Raw genomic sequence first — 16,963 nt, 5'->3', positions numbered from 1 at the left:
CCTCAGCCCCAGCACTGCCAGACAAAGAAGATGTGGGCTGTGGCATGGAGAGCGGGAAGAGAAGGATGGAAAGCCTCTCCTCCTCTTCCTCTAAGACCTCGCCCTCCGCTGCAGCTCTGCTCCAGGGCTCGCCACTGTTACATGATTCATGGGGCAAAGCGTCCGAGGACGCAGCACGAAGAAAGGTCTGCCGACGAACTTCTTCCCCGCTTGCTGCTCCCCGCATATGCTCAAAGAAGGAGAAAACCACCAACTTTGCTGAAACATTGATGTACTTAACGCTCACATGAACTTTTTTTGCTACACATGCTGTTATGCTGTGTGACATCATTCATAACAGAGCAAAAGAAAGAATATGACATCATAAAAAACACACACCACAAAGTCAGCAACAAGATTATACAAGATTAACAAGATAAATAAAACAAAGCCCCATTTCACTGTTTCACAGCAACTACTCGCATGTGCCCAAGCCCAGCTACAGCTGCAACAAAAAGTGTTTTAATCATTTCTCCAAATGGATCATGTAATAAGACCCAGGGGTAGGAGTCAGGGTGGAGAGGACAGGCACGGTTTCAGCTACAGCATGAAGCTATTAACTTCTTACCACACTGTGATTCAGGTGATTTTCTTCCCTCAACTCCAGTCTGCTTTTCGGTGCATCACCATCATTAACGGGAATTTTCCTATGAAAAAACAGAAGCTTACTATTTGAAAACATCCTGCATATCTCAGATCAGTACAAAATTGTACCTCCTCAATATTTTGATTCCCCTAGAGAAGTCCCATATGATAGCATATTTACCCTTCTGCGTACCCATATATAGCAACTACTTTAGAAAGCAAGGACCATTTGAAAATAAGCATAAAAGGTTTTGACACCAAAAACACACCAAGCAAATCTTAGAGCAGCTTCTTCCCACACAAGTGATTTTTGTCAAGGTCTTCTCTTTTACCCCTTGCCGTTTTCTTTTTCCAAGGAGAGAATATCCCATTTTAACCATACCCTGCTCATGTACAATCCATAAACGCTGCTGAGGATAAACTTAAAACACACACGCTAATATCATACAAACGTCAGCTGTTCCATGCTAAAGAGGGAGCTGCACATCTGTGCTGTACCAGTGTTGCAGCACTGGGACTTGTTATCACAAAAAGCACCGATAAAGAATATACCTTAGTGCCAAATTTCAAATCCCAGGGATAAAACTCACTGACATGCAGCAGAAGGAAAGTTTCAGCATTACCCAAAAGAACTCCTTTCAATCAAAGTGTTTAAAGGCACATAATCACTTTAAAGCAGAAATGTGATTTTAATGTGTTTTTTTTAACATATTCACCTTTCCTGCAAGTAGCACGTAAAATTATTATCCCTAAATAACTGAGAGGAAAGTGGGGAGGGAGAGTGCAAAAGTGAAGTGAGACATTTGGCCATTTTCCTTCAGCTTATGTTTGCAAATAACGTTCCCTGCAAAGACCAAAAACTTTCCGCAGCTTCTCAGAGGCTTTTCACACAACAGGGAGAACACAGGCTCAAAGAGAAGACAGAAAAACACTAAAACCACACAAAATTGGCCCAGAGGACTGCAGGCGTACCTGCAGCTTCTGTTCAGTGTCATCTTGCTTTTTAAAAAAGCTGCGGTTTAAGGGAAGAGAACACCAGCCAGTGCCTGCGCCACCCCATCGAGAATTATTAAGGACTGTAATTTTAATCATCAAATGAATGATATTCAGCAGGAAAAAAACGTGGGAAGGAAAAGAAATTAACTTGTAGGAGACAGAAAGGCCACTGTTCCTATTTCACAGGACAAGCTGTTGGTCCGATGAAAGGGAACACCAAGTTGCAGGCAGGAGCCTCTCTGCCTCAGAGAGTCACCACAAGAACAAGTGCACTATTTGGTTTAATTCCCCTTCACAAATAGGAAATAATAAATTAATTGTAAAAGCGCATTTAAAGGCTGCTTTGGGGAGTAATCTCTTTAAAGGGCATCCCCACTTCACTGACCCAGGTTGCCTGTTAAATAGTAAATCAGCGGCTGCTCCACCACTCTCAGGCACATCTCGTTTCTTGCTCTCCCCCATCCCCCTGCCCAGCCCTCCCTCCAAGCTGGGCTGATCTCGATGCAAGGCGGCAGCTATCTGCTCCCGTACTAGGGAAGCGAGCAAACTTCAAGACCTCACGCTGCAGAATCACAGTGTGGTTTAACTTGCCAGAAGCTTAAATATTTACCTGTCTTCATTAATTCCACACATGCGGACCCTTTCATTGCTCATCCAGCTATGAACGTTGCCATACAGGGGAGTTGCAGAAAGCATGACGTCTTCTTAAAAATCGTCACTTTTCTTCACAGTTTTATATTCTATTAAAAAAGAAAAAGGAAAAAAAAAAGTTGAGCAGATTTGTCTAGGAGGAAGTGCAAACAACACGGCGGAGCAGCCAGCCTCCCTCCGGGTAATTAATAATGAATGCAGGATTGGTGCGGGGAGTGAGCTGCCTACGTTAACCGCTAAGGGAGATACCCTGCAATAAAGGAGCAAATTGAGGGCATTTATAGGTCAGAGGAGATGAATCTTTTCCCCAGCGCGCATCCAGAAAATTAAGAATCATTCCAGGCTATCAACAAATAAAAGTTTCTTCACTGCGTATCATTTCTGCAAGAAATGACTCAGCCAGCCAAGTCCCCAAACCTTCATCTCACCTAGGCTGAACCAAGGAGAGACCCCATGGCTTGGGGGAACACTGAAAACTACCCACAGGCACTCACAAAACCCCTGCATTAGGAACACACAGGAGCAGGAGTGCATCTCAAGAACAGCCACATACCGTGTGTACTAGCTATGCTGCTGATAAAGCTTTCACTCGAGGACTTTAAACTGAAGAGACGCTGCTACAGAAGGGATCTAAATAAAAACCTCCCCTTTAGCATCTGCACATGACTAACTTAGAGAAAGGGGTTAAATATAGTAAGTGGGTTGGCGAGCTCCCCACCCCTTGATTTGATTAAGCTCGAAGCCCTGGTGGCTTCTGCATCGGAGCTGCTGCTGCTGCTGCTGCTGCGAGTGCTTTCAGTAATTCAATGATGCCTGCTCACTCCAGGGAAAGAAATCATTAGCGGGCTCGCTGGAGAAGTATTAGCAGTCCAAGAGGATCGGCGCCGTGTGCAGCCGGAGAGGCAGGTGAAAGGTAACCGCATTTTCGCGTCCAGCAGCGGAGAGGAAAAGGCTTTTCCTCCCCTCTACCTTGCCTAACGCCACCTCCGCTCACGTTAAATTCTAGTTTGCTGCATGAACGAAGTGTCAGGACAAGCTGCGTTTTATTAACAGGATTATCGCGGCGCATGATTTATTCCAGTGCAAGATTTTAATTGCTCTTCGGAGGTTGAGTCGTTTCTTTTGACTGAGCTTCAGCCTGCATCCTGCTGCTAAATGCTGGGTTAATAAGTAGGGGGAGCCTTTAATGCACAGGATATCCCTCAGCTCTTCCTCTCTCACAAAAATAGAAGCCTTTAAGCGGGAGGCATGATACTCCTTTTACACACACCAGCCAGTAACGGGCGACTGACCACTGGGAGTTTAATGCCTAACGTCTCCCAAAGCATCCATGCTTCCCCAGCAAACTCATTTCCTTTGTCAGGATACAAAATATGCAAATGATCACTTTGGCATTTAATGGGGAAGAAGCCCAGACTGGGCCTTTAACACAATACTTCACACACGTTCAGAGAGGTTTAAGAACTGAAATGGCAGGAAAGCCTTGTTCCCCAACACTTTTTTCACCCCTCAGAGAGGCCTTTTGTGCAAAACTCCACGTCTGGAACAAATGTATATTAATGAAACGGCATGTTGACCCTCCTCTCTCCAGAACAGTTAGCTTTCCCTAATGAAGTCCGCAAAAATCGCTGCAAGAAAACAAAAATCCGCCGAGATTAGATACCGCGCTATCATTCAAAAGGAGTTATTTCACTGGAAAGACGGTTTCTGGACAGATTTACTGGTTTCCAGATGCGCCGCTCGTAATGTTTTCAATAGAGGCAGCAGCAGCATGGAGAGAGTGATTTAGGGTTTTACGTAAGGTTAGTAGCCACCCTGTGCGCTGCCTCATCACGGAGGGACGGGCACCGGCTTGGAGGAGACAGGCCCTGGCGGCACACGGCCCGCTCCCCATGCCCCTTCCCTCGGGGGTGCACGTGGCCGACCCACGCTGCTCCTCCAAGGGGCGGCCTGCGCCCGCCCGGCTTCCTCGGTGGAAGTGTATCATTAAGATAAGGCGCAGCGCCTGAATTAGAGCCGTCAATCCCCTGACATGTGCAGATAGCGAAACGCTGAAGTTGCACGGGGGGCCCCGAGAGCTTCCCCTGCGACAGCCACAGCTACACCGGGTAATCCGAAGGCCCCACGTCCCACCACCGCCGCCATTACCAGAGGCCGGGCAAAGCCCGCCAGGGCACAGGACACGGTAGGACGTCCCAGCGGCCGTCCGGGTGGGTCAGAGCCCACGCCCCCACGGCTGCCAGCCCCTTCCCCAAAGCTGCCCCTCGGCACCCACTGCCCCGGGTGCGCGCGTGTGTGCAGCTGTAATCACCGCCCTGATGAACTTCTTGTGAACTGTTTGAAAGTGGAGGTCTGCTGAACGAGCAGCGGCGCCACTGCCAGCCATAATTTCATTGCAGCAGCAGACTTTTTAACTCTTCGCATGCCCCTTCCGTCCTCGTCCTCCTCCTCCCCTCTCCCGGCAAGCGACCACCCGTCGGAGCCGGCGGCTCGCAGGGGACTCCTGCGGCTCGGCCAAACGCCAGCAGCTCCGCAAGCCCTCGGCACTGCCGGGGGGAACCCAGGGTGTGGGAGGGCACCGCTCCTATATTTATACCCAGCTTCCGCGGGGGCGGACGCAGCCGGCCCCGTTGTGCAACCCCGACGACGGGCTGAGCTCACGGAGGAAAACGAGGACACGTCTCCCCCCTTCTTGCTCCTCCTCCCCGCCCGTCACCCGCCGAGCCACCACGAGCCCCCCCAACCGTTGTCAGCGCGCCCCAGGGCGCCGCAGCCCCCCCGCCGCCCCCGCTGCTCTACGCGGAGCGGGGCTCGGCCGCCGGAGAGCGCACGGCATTTCCTCCGGGAGGTGTCTGGCCGATAAAGCCATTTGCGGCTAAATATAGACGGTGATGCACGGAGGGGGAGACGTGCAACGCACACGCGGCTCCGCAGCGATGCCGCCGTGTGAAACCAGTTGTGAAAAGCGCCTGCAAGCACTAACCTGCCTCCCGCCGTGCCGTGCCGCGCCGCGCCGCGCCGTGCCGTGCCGGGAACACCCACCGCCCCGCTCTGCCCGCGCCGCGCCGCAGAGGCAGGCAGAGACACACACCGCGCCGCTCGGGCAGCTGATTAAAAAGGGAAACGTTTGGGTCTCCCTCGCAACGTCAACAGACTTTTGGCAGCCATTGACGCCAGCAGCAGCAAAGTTTTGTTAACACGCTCCTGGCGTGGAAACGAGAAAAACCCGATGCCCGCGGGGGGGGGGGGGGGGGGGGGGGGAGGAGAAGACGACGCCGTTTCTCCGTGCCTCCGGGGGAAAGAGGAGGGGAAGGCAGCGCTGGCCGGGCCGGGGGCACCCTTCTCTCGCACCCCCAACCCCCCGGCCCCAGGGTGCCCGGCGGCGGGTGTGCGAGGTGAAAGTCTCTGTGGGAGGGGGGCGGGGGGGTGTGTGTGGAGGAAGCCCGGCGGGGCCGGCGGCTGCAGCGAGCCAGGAAGCGGGGCGGGAGGAGAATTGCAGCGGCGCACGAGTTCCCTTTTGGCGCCTTTACTCTTTTCCACCTCCGAGCTCCGCCTGGCAGCCCGCCAGTTTCCACTGCACACAAGCCACAGCGCCAGCAGCAGCAGCGCGCAACGGCAGCCGGCGGGGAGGGCTGCGCGGGGTAAAAAAAAAAAAAAAAATCTGCGAGCGCCGGTGGCACCGAAGCGGAGGCAGGCGCTTCGGCAACAACCCGGCCTTTCGGCAAAAAACCGATGCAATAAATTACCCGCCTCTGATGCCCCCCCTGCCACCTCCATCACCCACCCACCTACCCACCCCCCGTCGCCGCCCGGTTCCAGGCCACTGAAAGGATCATTTCTAGATTTGTGAAAATCCCTGCGAGAGGAGTGAGAAGCAATCGAGGACTCGTAGCGATCTACTTCGATTAGCCCTCAAAGCGTTCATCTAGCGCTTGATTTAAAGGGCAGCGCTCATACGGTATTTATAAGCTTAAATACGGGCAGCTGCTTATGAATGTGTTTGGGTACCTCGTTTATCATATACCTCCGACTTACATATTTACGACTTATAAAAAACAACGACCTGTGCCACGGATAGAAAGGAGACCTTAAAGACACTACTGCTGCACCATTTACAATGCACCATATAAAGCTCTGGCAGCAGCCAGCGATCTAATATTAGACAAGTGTTTGAAGAACAGGGTTGGCTGCGCTTTTTAAAAGCAAAACAAAAAAACCAAAAAACACAACCCCATGAGTTATTTTTTGCAATCTCCACACGGCATCACCGCTAGTGACACGTTTTGTAAACCAGAGGAGGAAGCTGCAGACTAAGTAGCCGCCGCACGGATCCGCGGATTAGAGAAGAAGTTTGACCTTTACCCGGGACGTGTGGCATTTCATTTAACCATAAAGCTAAGCACAATGCGCCAGCGAGATCGCTAAACCGATTTAAAATACATATTGAGTCATGCACGGCAGTAGTGCGTTTCGGTTTAGGCAGCGCGCAGGCAGCGCAAGGGGGTCGGCGCCTATTTTAAGGCTCCTGCCGCAGCCACCCCCGTCGTCGTCGTCCCGTCCCCCGTCGTCCCCCCCATTCCGCGGCTCCCACCCCGTCACGTGCCAAACGGCGACCGGGACTTTGTGCCGTGTAAACACGGCGCGGCAAAGCTGACCGAGGGCAGCCGGGACCGCCAAGCCAGCACCAGCGCCGGCGGGGCATCCATCCTCCCGGCCGCCGGGCACCGCCGCCCCGGGCTGGCCGCCGCGCTGCGCCCGGAGCCGGGCGGAGAACCCCCCTCCGCCCGCAGCGGGGCTCCGGCTGGGGCGGCCCCCCGGCACAGGCGGCCCGAGGTGGAAGCGACCCCGGCCCCCGGCCCCCGGCCCCCGCTCCCGCTCCCGCCCCCCCCCCCCGTGCCGCCTGTCACGCCTTGGACCCTGCACAAACAGTCGCTGCGCCGTAGCGGCAGCGGAGCTTTGCCCCTTTCCCATATGCTGCGAGGCGAATCATTGCATCGCTCTCAGCGCCGGCGGCAGCCAAAAAGGGATAAAAAAAAAAAGTTTTCAATTAATGATAAGCCTAGGAACTGGGGAAGGGGGCGGGGGAGGAGGCCAATAAGGGAAAGTTAAAATGGCTGGCGATCCTTCAAATAACCCTGGCCGCCTTCCCCGGAGCCCACACGGCACTGCCTGCCGCGGAGCCCCGTGGGAAGTCCCGGGGGCCCCGACACAGCCTCCTCAGGGCGGCCCGGGGCGGGGCAGGCTGCCCCGGCAACCAGCGATGCCCACACCTGAAGGTTTCGGAGCATCTGCAGGGCGGGGGCTCTCGCTCCCATTCCACCCTCCACCCACCCCCCATCCCCCTTAAAACGCATCGAAGGGGTGCGACAGAGGAGAGGTTGCAAAGGCTCACACACACACACACGCCGTGGGGAGGCGAGGCGACTGGTACCCAACTTGAGGTATCGCCGCATGAAGGATTTCCCGGAGATTCGCGGGAAACACCGACCCCGTCCGCAGCACCGGCCGCCCCGCACCGCCGCCCGCCCCCCCGCCCGGCCGATGCCTCCGTGTGTCCCCCGCGCACGCCGCGGCGAGCAGGCTGCTCTCTTGGCCGGGGGCGGGGGTTTCCTCCCCTGCACGCCGCACCGGGCAGCCCGGCGGTCCAGCCTGCCGCCGCTCCGCCGTGTCGTGAACGCGGCTGCAGGAGGCGGTAGAGCAGGGAGCCGCAAACCGGCTCTGCCGCTGAAACCCCCGGGCCCCCGCGTAGACTGGGCCCCCCGGCGAGAGCGCGGCCTCCCTCCCTCGCCCACCCGCCGCGGCATCTCCCTCCCCAGGCCATCCGCGCCATTTTAGAGACACACACACACTCACCCACACACACACTCGCACACACACGCACAGGAGCGAGGTTTCCGCTGCTGCTGCCAGAGACAACAGGCAGCAGCCGAGCCCGGGCTGCGAAGGAGGAGCAGCGGCAGCAGCGGGAGAGGGACACACACACACACGCACGCACGCACGCACACCCACGCACCGCGGGCCGGGCAGAAATGTGCATTTCAGGTAATTTAAGGCCGCATTCCCGGCGCGGAGAAGGGAGAGCGCAGGCCTGCGCGCCCCCACCCCATTAACCCGCCTCGCACTCGGCATCCCGGGAGCACTTCATTGTTGCCTTTATTCCGTATGGCTTTTGCTTTTCAGGAGGGGGATAGAAAGAAAGGGGGGGGGGGGGTGGAGAAAGGAAAAAAAAAAAAAAAAAAGAAAAATACCACCAAGCCAGCCCCTTCCCCCCGCCCGTCCCCCATTGTTCGGCCGCGGGAGGCTGGGCGAGCACAGCGCCACGGGCTCGCCATTCACCGGGCTCCGCCGAGCCCTGCCGTGCTCCCTCCCCCTCTGATAGCTCGGGAGACTTGGGGACTAGGGGGGAGACACCCCACACACACATTGAATACTTAAGTCCCTGCGCTCCTGCGAGAGTTGGGCGAAAGCCTGCGCTCACTTCCGCAGCGTTATCCTTGCAGAAATACCGGAGCACGGCCCCCGTTTCCTTCCCCCTGCGCCCGCCGCACCCCCGGGGGGTGGGGTGATTAATGGGACGTACGCCCTTGGTTTCCCTCCGGCCACCCCGGCGCACCGCTCCCCGGCGCGGAGCCGCCGCGGCACGCCGGGCGGGGGCGGCCCCCCCACACATCCGTCGGGGACGTTGGGAGATATTGATCACGGACGACTTCATTTTGCGTAATTGCGGCTGACAGGGCCTGTGGTTCCCTCATTTACGGAGCAACAGCTTCGAGGGGCTGATAGATGGGGAGCCGCTCCCCCCACCCGCTCCCCCCCCCGCCCCGTCGCAGCCCCGCAGCCCCAGCGGGGACGGCGTCTCCGTGCCTCATGCAGCAAATGGCCGGCGCACAACAGCGAAATATTAAACTTAGGTGCCTCCATCTCTCGTTTTACCTAGCGCGGCCGGCCTGAAAGCCTCCCGCTCCCCGCAGGGCTTTGTCTGCACGGCCGCGCAGGGGCCGGCCCCCGGTGCACGGGGACCGCCGGCGGCCTCATGCAAGAAAAAGTGCCTGGGAAGTTGGGGCTGATTTCTCCCCGGGTTTGGTTTTTTCCCCCCTCCTCCTCCCAACAACAAACAAATAAACAGCTCGGTTTCTGCTAAACAATGCATAAAAATTAGCCTCGCCCTAAAGTTTATGTTGGGCTTAAAGCACTAACGTTTCTCCTTGACGGGAAACGCTTTCCCGAGCACTTCTGGAAAGCGCTGGCGAGCCCTCGGTTACGAAAGCATTATTACAAGCACCTCGACAAACATCTCCACAAGCCAGTACCCCAGCCTCGCATCACCTTCCCCAGACCTTTAGAAGAAACGCACGTCCAGGGCGGACACAGCCTGCGCTGCGCACCGCCCGTCTCGGCGTGCGGAAAACACTGCGGGGGGAAAGGAAACGCAACAACAACGGTCGGTTTTCTTCCGTCAAGAATTTAAAAAGGAAAAAAGAAAAAGAAGGGAAAGGAAAGAGAAAGAAAAAGGAAATAAAGTTGCCGGTGGCGGCGATGCCCCGCCGGAGAGGGCAGCGCGGAGGCCCCCGCCGGCCCTGCCTTCCCATCCCGGCGCTCCGCACGGAAACAAAGCAGCGAATCAACTGCGATGCAGATGGGCGGCTATGAATTTTTTGCTGCTGCTTAGAGCTTTAATTACTCGTTCTTGATCCGTGGGACTACGACACGACACCGCCAAGGTTAAAATGCCCTGAACAGCTCTGAGCAGATGTGAACGAGTTGGCAGACGCGCAAATGAGGTCTGCCTCTAAGCATGATAACAAGTGACTAATACATTGCATATCGCTGAAAGAAAATTATTTTTCTCTAATTTGCATTAGCGCTTTTTTTTATTTTTTTAACGCCAGCGACATTCCCTCCTCAGAGGCAGCAGCATAATCCTGAAAATATTACTCCGTGACTTTAAAAGATTTGGAAGGAGGCTGAGATTGCCAGTGTTTTGGCTATGCGGGCTTGTTTATCTTTCCGCCTTTGCTCCAAGGCGAAACTAGTTTCGCAAGCAGTATTCTTGCAGGAAAATGGCACGTCATATAAAACACCAGTTTATAGGAATTGATGCTAAAATTGTTGAATGACTACTGGTGCACTTTTGCCACTAATAGCACAGCGTAATCCATAAAGGACCAAGGGGACCGTCAAGGCCAAAAGAGAAAAAGAATAGACTGGAGAGAAACAGATAAAGCCAACCCATCGACCAAAATGACAAGGGTGTGGGGGAGGAAATAAGCATCTCTCCCTCCTACCTGCTTTCCACCCCAGAGCCGCCTCGTCAAAAAGACAATAGTATGTGGAGGTCACTTACTATATAAAAGTGATTCTTGTAGGTAGCAAAACTATGTCAGGTACAAATATAGGCCGGAACCCAGTTCTCCAAGTTCCCTCGACTTTCCAGAGGCTCTTCTGAAAAGGCTGGGAGATCACTTTGGGTACCAGAGCAAACTTCAAGAACAGGCAGCATTTTATATTCTATGCTTAAAAGGCAAACCGAGGAGCTTAGATGCAGAAGCTTTGAGGAGAGAATAGCTACTCGGGCTATTTATGCAGGAGGAGATTTTCACCAAGGACCTATTCAAGGGGTCCCTGCACGTCCAGGTTATCTATCAGGGGCTGCCCGCTCCAGAGGCAGCAACTTCTCCGCTGCCAACACGTGCTCGGGAGGCAAACCCGCGCTGCCAGCCGCCGCACCGTGCCCTGCCCGAGGTCCGCAGCGGCTCGGACCGGGGCTGCCCTCTCCTCCCGCAGGGCTGCCGGGACTCCTCGCTCGCCGCTCCCTCAAGTCGCCGGGGCCGCCGCCGGGAGAATTTCCCAGCGCCGAAATTTCCCAACGCCGAAGCCTGCCGGGGTCGGGCGCGGAGCCGCCCGCTCTCCCCGTAGCCTCCCTGCGCTGTAAATCAAGAGGCTGGGGGGGGAAGGGGGGGGGGGGGGGAAGGGGGTGGAGAAGTGGGGGAGCGGCTTCTCCCCGCCCAGCGGCGTTTGCTTTAGCGACGCCGGCGGCAGGGGAGCAAGGCTCGGCGCCCTGCTGCCGCCCGGGGTGCCCGTCGAGCCCCGCAGCGGCGGGCGGTGCCTCCGGGAGCGGCGGGGCGGCCCCGGGGCTGCTCCGGCCGCAGCGAGAGCTTTTGTGTGCGAGTGCCGGCAAGGCGCAGGCTCTTCGCGCTCCAACAGCTGTCACATTATTTGCACTGGCTGTAAACAGCCTTCGCCACCCCCCCACCCCACCCCCCGAACAGAGTTAAATCCAGACTAACAATCCCCAGTTAGAGATCAAACCAACAACAGCAGCATTGTGTCTGCCTTCATTGCTCTACCATCAACTACTGCAGCTGGTTTACTCGAAACAAGGAACACCCTCTACCCACCTCCCCCGCCCCCCGCCCAGAAACGTGCATGTTCCCGGCGGTTGGTCAGGCCGAGCCGCGCTGCTCTGGGGGGCTCCGCCGGGCCGGGCCGGGGGTGTTGCTCCGCCAGCCCGATGCTGGCGGGGTCCCGGGCTCTACGCCCCACAGCGGAGAGGGGCTTCCAGCCAGCACTCCCGCTCGACGAAAAGCCTTATCAGAAGTTGAGCTCCGCTCTCGGTTTGGCTTTTGGCAAGGGCGAGGGGGGAGCCCCGCAGCAGCGGGGGGGCCGCGCTCGCAGCGCCGCAGCGCTCCGCAGCACACGGCGAGCTCGCCCCCGCGGCGCGGCCCCGAGCAGCCCGGGCTCCCCGCCCCCCTGCCCCGCGCCCCGCCGGGCCGGCGGCACCGGCGCCCGACCTCTTATCGCAGCGAACCTCCCGCCGAGGGGCCCCTCGCCGCGGCTGGCCTTGCCCCGGCCGCTGACCCCGCCGCTGGCAGCCCGCGAGCAGCCGGCCGGCAGGGACGCGTTTCCAGCCTTCAGCCCTTTCCCCCCGTAAGGAAAGAAAAAGGAAGAAAAACCCCAATAACCTAAAACACGAGTCCGACTTCACTCGCTGTACAACCAGCTGGCAGCAAAGGAGTGTACTGCACACCCTCAGCCGGCCTTTTGTTGGGCACAGCTGGAATTTGGGTGTAAACCCCCGAACCCCCTTCCCTGCCCTTAATTATTTTTGTTTCAGCGGCAAACTTAAGAGATGTGGAATTTACTGAACAGAAGCAAGGGAAAAATAAATCAACTCGAGGAAACCTTTCCTTGCCCAGCATTACCCAAATAATGCCTAGCACCACCCAAATCATGCACCTCCAAGGGAAAGGCGCAACACAGCAACTTCCTCCAAGATCTGTGTACAAACGAACCCTTGAGGAGGCCACGGGAGCTGGAAGCGCACTTTCTAGGTGCTTAGATGCAGTCTGGGAGTCGGCACCAGCAAGGGGAAACAGTTGATTTTATTGGAAGCACATCTTGGCCTGCCTCCTGCCAACGGGCAGTGCTCCCCAGGCAGGTAAGGTGCTTCACACCATGATACGGCTCCAATCGACTTCCAAGTCGGATTCGCCGACAAATGATTCCAGTATGTACTCACAGGTCAGTATCATCGACTATTCATTGCCTTATACGTAGCTAGAAATCTGCTGGCCTGGTAAAAACCACCGTTAACACAACAATGTCAGCAAAGGCTGCAACACACTCTTGTGAGAGACCAGCGATTCGTGCCTACTGAGGCTCTTTCAGCACAAAGGCTTTTAGGAGGAAGAAGAGAGAGAAGGGGGGAAAAAAGGAGGGAGGGCTCTCGTGTTTCAGGGCTGCTGTCCCCTGGGAACCAAGAACCAAGTGTAGCTTCAATCAAATGCTGACTTCTCCTCCGGGAGCTCAGTAGGAAACCTGATCTCACTAGCTCATGCTTGCCTCTATGCATATATAGGCTGGGGTTTCTTTCATACCAGCAATTTGTATAAAGACAAGAGCCAATACAGTTTATTGCAAACGAGATCTTGCAGTAATGGATCTAGAGAGATATTTCTGTAGCTAAAATAAGACAACCTTCAGCCACCTGCTCAGGGCAGGCTGCGCTGCAGCCGCCCCCAGCTCTGCACGCATGGCTCCGCTGTGGGCGCCCCTGGCGCAGCACTGCACGGCACAGCCTCCCACGCATCTCCCTGAGCCCTGCATCCTCCCCAGCTGGCAGCAGCCGCCCTAGGTTGGGTTTTTGTGCAATGCCAGGTTACACTTCCATTAAAACGTTTACCCTGGGAGATCACTTCCTGCCTGCAAGTATTGTTCCGGCTTCCCCTGCTGCTCACAACTTTAGCCAGAGCTATTTCTTTCCTCGCCTACTGTGGTGTGCAGACCCCGGGAAGCATCCACCCCTGCCCGCTGGCCCTGGGCTGCCCTGGCAGGGCAAAGCATGGCACAGCATGGGAGGTCTGCGGGGGGGGGGGAAGGCAGGCGAGTCCTCCAGGCGGAGCTCAGCATAACTTCACACCGGGCTGCTTAATTCTGCACGGGGCTTTGCTAATACACTTTGTGCTTGACTACTGAAACGGGAGGAAAGGAAAACACTGCACGGGGAGCACGACCAGGCCAGAGCAAGGTGAGCCAGGAGGACTGCAGCCTGTAGGGAAGGGTTTCCCCCAACAACCAGCTCAGCCTCCTACTGCTATGGGCAAGCCAGAGAGGCTTAGAGCACAACCCAGCATGCCGAGGCGTGGGAGCAGAAGGGATTGCCCAGGGATCAGGGATCCCTGTAGGATCTCTCCATAGCCAAGAGCTTTTGCATGGAGAAAGTTTGGCCTAGGGAGGGAATTTACACCTAGAAAGAAGAGCTCAGCCCATCCCTTCTTCTGCCATTAGCAAGTTCCCTGTGAATTTCAAGGAGAGATGAGAATACGCCCCTCCAGCTTTGATTTCACTTTGCTGTCTCTACCTGCAGCCATGCACAAATGCCATACTCAAGCCATGGCTAAATGAGCCTGGCAAAGCTCTCCCACCACCTCCAGGAGATCCCAGGCCACAAAGCCACCCCACTCCCGGGGAGCATGGGGAGAAACACAGCAGTGGGGGCAGGACAGGCAGCCCCACAGCCCCTGTTCCTTGCAAGCACAAGGACAGCCATCAGGCTGCCCCAGGCATGGGACCTGCTGCCTGTGCAAGTACAGGCGTACTTCTCTCTACTATCAACTGTACCAGGCACTACTCCAATACTCCCATGGCGGAGAAGATTGGACTTTTATAACTGAGGATACAGGCCCAAATGTTTTGTAATACGCAAATACCGAAAGACGTACAAGGCCCCTAGGTGACGTATTCCTGAGCATTAAATGAACACCTGGGATAAAAGCAAGAGCTACTCCAGCTGAAAACAAGAAGCAAAGCATGCTCTGAGAAAGAACAGGCTAGCTGGCAGTGCTGGCAGACTGCAATCCACTATGGGCCATCTGGAGGTGCATGGGGAACAACCCTGCCGCAGAGGTGCGCCGGTGCAGCTCCCAGCCGTGGGAGATTGCTTCGAGGTCAGCGGGAGCTGCGGAAAGGAGAGCGCTTTTGGCTGGAAGTGCTCTCGCTCCTCCTGGCCGAGGAGGAGGCGGAGGAAGCACAATGCCAGGCTTTCCCGGTGTAGGCTCAGCCGCAAAGCGCAGCCCCAAGCCTCCCCCTTTCCCCAGTGCTCTATTGAACACACTCAGCTCTTTATACAAGCCATTCCCAGAGTGGCTGGTGGATTCTGCGCTTTCCACTTTAATTGTCTTATCCAAATAAAGCTTTGTTTTCCTTAGCACGACAATCCCAACATTCAGGCCGAGATTTCCATTGGACAGAGGAGATATTTTATTCTCCGATTGTTTAGAGAGTCGGGGCTTACACGGAACAGCCCCGGCTTGTGTGCCTCTGCTCACAATGGGGTCTTTGCAGCCCCGGTCTCCGTCATGTAGATTCATTTTCCAGAGCCATCAGGATAAGAATCATTTTTCTCTAGATTTCATAGCTTTCCAAGTCTACCTTAGACTTTAACAAGTCTTTTAGTTTGCACCAAGACAATAAATTTAGTTTAATTTAGCTTCCGGTCTTTAATTTTAGCAGGTCCTTTTTTTGCATGCAAATCAATATGGCAATTACCATCTAAAAGCTCGCCCAGCCCTAGGTCAATGTAAATTGATCATTGTCCGCCTTCTACAAAATAACACCGGGAGTCTGTGGTGCATAATGAGATTATACTGGAAACTGTCTTTCAGATCACAAATTATATTTCAAGCTGTCAGGATCTTCTCCAAGTGGACTTCCTTGCATGTCTAATCACACGGCACCAAATCTGTCAGCTCACAAGGTAGGTTTGGGGCGCAAGGAGTGCTTCCCTGCAGAGGGAGAGTCCCAAATAATTTAGACAACAGTTTCGGAAAACAGGTACTGAAGCATGTCCTCACTCGCTAACTTTTCCAGCAGTGGGAAAGAGGAGGGGAAAAAAAATCTCCACTCGGCCAAGAACTGCTGTCCAGCAAACAAGGAAAAATGAATTTGCTGCTGGAAAGCAGCAGCAGTTTCCTAAACCCACATTTGCAGCGCGTTCTTGGCCTCCTCCTTTCCATCCCCACCTCATCTGCTCGGCCATTCAAAGGATCGCTGGCTGCCTGCTCCGGACAAACTCCCACAAAAGATACACTCCCCCAGGAGAGACGCCCCTGCCCACCACAGCCTCGGGACCTGAGGGGGTCAGGTCGGAGGGAAAGGCTGCTGTGGAGCAGGGACCGCTGTAAGCCCGTTCCCTGAAAGGACAGGAGGATTAACGGGAGCTGCTCACGGCCAGGGGAACTCCCCCTGCCTGCAGCCCCGGCCTCCGCTGCCTCCTGCACGCACACGCAGCCAGCCGGAGCGGCTGGCGTAGCTACAAGGGGTTAGCCCAGCTCCCCCAGCCAGCCCCCGCCACTCGAATCATTGCAAAACCAAGACAGAAGGCAGCAGGCCCACTCTGGCCATCAATTATTTCTAAAACAACACCAGCCTAAGGAGGAAGTATTAAACTCAGCTTCATGCTGCTCTTTCTAAGCCTGCACTAAAACATGATCTATTGCGGTGTTCAGGGGAAAGATAGCATATCGCGTATCACCTGTGCAACCCAACTACGCTGCAGAGTCCCAGCAAGAGCCCACAGCTTTGTCAAGATGTCCAGAAATCAGAGCCTGCTTCTCCTCTGTACTGAGCACCAATTTACTCCAAGCCACATTTACTCTGAGGGCAATGTGGCTGCTAGAGCTATGACCTGAGCCGGAGCAGGCCTTTTGCCCACCTTTGCAGGGGCCACTCACCGGTCAAAAGTTGAGAGACCTTTTAAACGACAGCCGCAGATTGCTAAGACTACTTTGGTATGCATAGCACTCATTATTTTGGGCTGTGGTGGCCTGGGTCCATTTTATCCACAGAGACCTGAAAGCGTGTCAACAACTTTGCGCAGTCTCGCAGCTGCACAGATCCCCAAAGTTTGCTTGTGTGGACTGTACAGGAGCCCCTGGAGCTTAGCCACCTCACCTCTGGCATCCCTGTTAAGGGGACCCAGGCTTCCTTATCAACCTTTAAAAAAGTGAATTATCATGGGATGTGGGAAGAGGAGGGGAAAGGGACAATGACTTAGAACTGCCCAAGATGCTGCAGATCCTGGCACATTCTGGTGAAGTGTGTGACACAGCGCCCAGATTGTCCACCAGCACAGGAATAAAGCCAAGGCACCAGTATTGTTTCAAGACCCAGTCCATATTTGGGCATTTGGTTC

General features: G+C 55.4%; 1 protein-coding gene across 8 annotated transcripts in view; it reads right to left on the bottom strand.

The window, feature by feature from the left end:
- Positions 1-16,963, bottom strand: part of BCOR (BCL6 corepressor) — an 83,274-nt gene that overhangs the window by 37,630 nt on the left and 28,681 nt on the right. For all 8 annotated transcript variants that reach the window (XM_037376916.1, XM_037376915.1, XM_037376920.1 and 5 more), the window contains exons 2-3: positions 2,231-2,360; positions 608-686 (exon numbers count right to left, since the gene is read on the bottom strand). In XM_037376916.1, the coding sequence (XP_037232813.1) occupies positions 608-686; positions 2,231-2,316 (165 nt within the window). In that variant the 5' untranslated portion in view covers positions 2,317-2,360. The remainder of the gene's footprint in view (positions 1-607; positions 687-2,230; positions 2,361-16,963) is intronic.

Source organism: Falco rusticolus, chromosome 2, assembly GCF_015220075.1.
Source record: "Falco rusticolus isolate bFalRus1 chromosome 2, bFalRus1.pri, whole genome shotgun sequence".
Lineage (NCBI taxonomy): Eukaryota > Metazoa > Chordata > Aves > Falconiformes > Falconidae > Falco > Falco rusticolus.
Note: the sequence above shows the minus strand (reverse complement) of the source record. Positions and strands in the feature narration are given on the sequence as shown.